Raw genomic sequence first — 4,151 nt, 5'->3', positions numbered from 1 at the left:
TCCCGGGCGAGCCTCCCATTGCTAGGGGCGAGAGACGGGCTCTGCGCGCAGGGACGGCTTCTGAAAGGGCCGGGCAGGTGAGCCTGTGCTGCCAGGAGTCCTGCAAAGTGACCGCCTCTGGCAGCTAGACCTCAAAACTGCTTGGCTAAAAGCTCTGTCGAAGGGAGATGTTCTCCTGTGCGACCGTGGTGACCCAGGGCTCTGTGTTTGTTTTATGCCTGGTCCACTCTGTGTTTGCATCCTCCGTGGTGTCCTGCAGGGTTTTGTAGATTTTTGCGCGCTAGAGCTATGTTAATTGGAGTCTAAACAAATCTCGGGGAGCAAATTATATCCTGGGGCATCTGGGAAACAAGAAACTTTCCCTTGTTGGAAATGCAGGAGCTGTGCATTTGCATCTTTTTGGGAGAAGGAAATTGGTAGCTTTCCCAGCCCGTACAAGGGGTGTGTGCTCTATTTTTCTTACAGCCCTGAGAGCAAATGATGGCTGGCATAACCATTTGCACTTGTGGTTTCTTTCTGTACGAGCACTTGGTGTCTATTCTCTTCCTGCAGGTAACTAGCCAAGAGTGTGTGGTGGCCTCCGTATAAAGCAGCTCTTGAGTTAGTGCTGGGATTTGTGTAGGTTGTTCCTTTGCCGTAGGAAAGGTGAGTACGATTGTTTCCATGTGTTGCTCGAAGTCTTTCTAGCTTAAATGCTTCCATAAGTGGACTGATACTTAAACAAAAGGACTGCCAGTCCTTTCTGCATTTGTTTGAAAATGGTGATTCTGCCTAATCTTTTATATAACTGGAGTTTATGGTCCCCACATGATCTTAGGTCTTTGTATGAGTATTTTTTTTGTTGCAGTCACTGAGTTTTTAATCGGTTTTGGCCTAAAGTACCCGGCTAAGAATGTGTGTGAACAGGAGGATCTCCTCTATTGTTTGGTCTTGGGTTTTTTTTTTGGTGTTGGGTCTTAATTTGATTTTGTAACTTAGACCATCTGTTCCTGTGGATAAGACAATCAATTAATCTGAATAATGATGTATCTGCAGAGATAAAGCTTTTTACAGGGTGATGTTTTGTGTAGTAGTTCATGCTGTGAGCACACTGCAATTTTTAATCATAGCTGTGGGATGCTGGAGACTGCATTTCCATCTAACGCTAGAGTGATCTATCTGATACTCCTTTTTGTTATAAATCTGGGATCTTAAAGGATGTAGTTGATTATTATATCTGACATGACACCTGAATCCTAACAGCAGCTGATTTCTTTGATTAACATGCAGCTGATTATTGTGAATGTAAAAAATGGACCACACGAGCGATTTTTGTCTGAGGTGCTCTGTCACACACAAAATTCAGGGCTCCTTTGCAGGAAACCACATAAGACTTTCCTTTGTATTTTCCAGTTGCCTATTGTGTGTCAGACAATGCCTCCTAATAACCTGTAAAAAACTCAGTCCTCAAAAGCTTTTTAATCCGAAGCTCTACCAGTGGTCAGAAGTGAGAGCTGGGGAGGTGTTGTGTAGTGTCCTGGGGTGATGTAGACTGTCTTCCGTGGGAGTAAAGGAGAACTAAGTTGCTGTTACAGGCCAGATCAAATTACTGAGGCTGTCAATGAATTCAACTTTTCCATACATTTTTTGAAAGTCTGGTGAAAGTGAATACTGGTACTATGCTGGGTGCTTCCTGAGAACATGGGCCTTAATCCATCCTACTGAGCTTTGAGACACTAGGAGTATTACTGAGGCAGCTCCAACTGATTTCAGATGATGGGAGCTCCTATAAGCATGTCTCTTATGGAAAACTAGTCTAAAGTTGGGTGTGCAGAAATCAGACCTCAGTCTCCCACTGTCTATGGTTTTGAGAGCACTTAATGTTCACTTAAGTAGACAGCAGTCCTCCCAGTGCAGAGTTACAGGTTTTTTTTCCCCTGCTCTGTCCATTGCTATCTAGTCTGATACCTCATGTCAGACTGATCAGGTGGGAGTTTGAGTGTCAGTGCTGTGTTAGATAGACCTTTAAGGCATCATACAATCTCCTAGAAGATCTTTGAGTACATTGCAAAAGCTTGGGTGGGTGGTAAAAACCTCTCTGCAATTGAAGAAAACTCACAGGGAGTATTGTTTAGTCAAAAGGAGTAGAAAAAGGTGCTGTTTGATCTTATGAATGTGTAGCTGCATTTTTTAATGAGGATGGCAAATACGCCATTTGTGACTCATGCTAAAGTAGAAACATTAGTCCTGATGCCTGAGAATATGGTGCTGTAATTTATAGACACAAGGAAAAAAGTATACTTAAAAGTCAGGAAGGGGATGGAATCATCTGTGAGGTGGCCTCTGGATGCAGCGAAATGAGGGCTCACTAGCTCTGCCTTGCATCCCCGAGTAGCAGTGGTGTTGTGCTTGTGTGGAGGGATGATGGAGGAGGTGGGGAAAAAATCAGAGACCTGCATAATTAGCAGGACAGAATGAGGATGCAAGGAAACAAGTGTGTGATTATGGGCACATCTGCCTTGAGGAAAGCTAATAAGGTTCTGTAGTGATCCTCTCTAGTTGCTCTGGCTGAGGGTCACAGCTGCCCTCTGTACCTGCATTTGTTCCCTAGTGCCCTTGTAGGTCTGGGCAGTTCTTAAGAGCTTCAGCTGTCTTGCCTCTAAGTTCACAAGGGAATTCTTCTTCTTGGGTTGGAGCCTCTGGTGTTGAGTGAGGCTCTTGTTTAAGCACTTGATGGATATCTGTAGGTTGGAGCAGCTTGTGTGCATCTGCTACTAATTAGTTGGTTAAGTGGGCTAGTTGCAACAAACTGGGTGGAGGATGGTGCTTATCCTCCCACCTGAGGGTAGGAAGGAACTCAAAGCCAGGAGACTTCACAGGTAAAAACATACTCAGCAGACACTTTGTTTCTTTAGTGGTTTTGATGCTAGTAGTTGTGTGTGCTGCCATATCACTATGTGTAAAGCATTAACTGTGGGATGTTTGGTGTATCTGTCTTATGTCTCTGTCCAGATGCATCGTTATTAGATGCCAGACCAGTTGTCATCTCTGCTAAGCGGCAACCAAAATGGCTAAGTACAGGCTTGTTCTTTTAAGACACGGGGAAGGAGCCTGGAACAAGGAGAATCGCTTCTGCAGCTGGGTGGACCAGAAGCTGAGCAGCGACGGGATAAAGGAAGCTCAGAACTGTGGCAAACACCTCAAAGCTCTGGGCTTTGAGTTTGACCTCGTCTTCACCTCTGTGCTCAGGCGCTCCATCCAGACCGCCTGGCTCATCCTGGAAGAGATGGGCCAAGAGTGGGTCCCCATTCAGAGCTCCTGGCGGCTGAACGAGCGTCACTACGGCGCGCTGATCGGCCTCAACAGAGCAGAAATGGCTCTCAACCACGGGGAGGAGCAAGTGAGGATCTGGAGGAGAAGCTATGACGTTACTCCACCTCCCATAACTGAATCTCACCCCTACTACGAAGAGATCTACAACGATCGCCGGTACAAATGCAGCGACGTCTCTCAGGATAATCTCCCGAAGGCTGAAAGTCTGAAAGATGTGCTTGACAGACTCCTTCCCTACTGGAATGAAAAGATAGTGCCTGAACTGAAAAGCGGCAAAATGATCCTTATCTCCGCTCATGGTAACAGCAGCAGGGCACTGCTGAAGCACATAGAAGGTAATGCTCTGCCTTTCAGCCTGCCCCTCTTCTCCCTACTCGAGTGCTTGCAGCTTGACATCATGTTCTGTAGCCTGCACCTCTTGTCTGGACAAGGTAACACTCTGTGTCCGTGGCCTCCAAGGAGGAAGTAGAAAGTTGGCCTGCTGGAACAGGAATCAAACTGGGGGGATGTGGGAGGGGAAGGGAATTACTTAGGTTAATGTAGTTAAAAGAAGAGCCAGATGCTTTCGCCTTGATTCTCACTGCTTGTTTTTAACTCCTGTATTCAAACTAGCATTGTGGTTGGTCTAGATAGACAAAAAACTTTGCACGCTGTAACAATTTTGGATTTATTCAGCTGCTTTATCAGAAGGGTTGAAGTCATAATCTGCTTATTAGACAAGCGTTGCTATAACACAGCAACATAAAGTGCTCATCTTGGTTTGTGGAAGGCATTCTTGACTGTTACTCTGGTGGGTCACTCGAGGCTCCGTTCTTAGTAATTCTTTACTTAAAAAAGCT

General features: G+C 45.5%; 1 protein-coding gene across 1 annotated transcript in view; it reads left to right on the top strand.

Annotated features, from left to right (window-relative positions):
* Nucleotides 1–3,046: 3,046 nt before the first annotated feature.
* BPGM (2,3-bisphosphoglycerate mutase) overlaps nucleotides 3,047–4,151 on the top strand; it is a 1,822-nt gene continuing 717 nt past the window's right edge. Inside the window, exon 1 of the mRNA XM_008935987.1 lies at nucleotides 3,047–3,647. Within this exon, the coding sequence (XP_008934235.1) occupies nucleotides 3,047–3,647 (601 nt within the window). The remainder of the gene's footprint in view (nucleotides 3,648–4,151) is intronic.

Source organism: Merops nubicus, unplaced genomic scaffold (genome assembly GCF_000691845.1).
Source record: "Merops nubicus isolate BGI_N331 unplaced genomic scaffold, ASM69184v1 scaffold52552, whole genome shotgun sequence".
NCBI classification, from domain to species: domain Eukaryota; kingdom Metazoa; phylum Chordata; class Aves; order Coraciiformes; family Meropidae; genus Merops; species Merops nubicus.
Note: the sequence above shows the minus strand (reverse complement) of the source record. Positions and strands in the feature narration are given on the sequence as shown.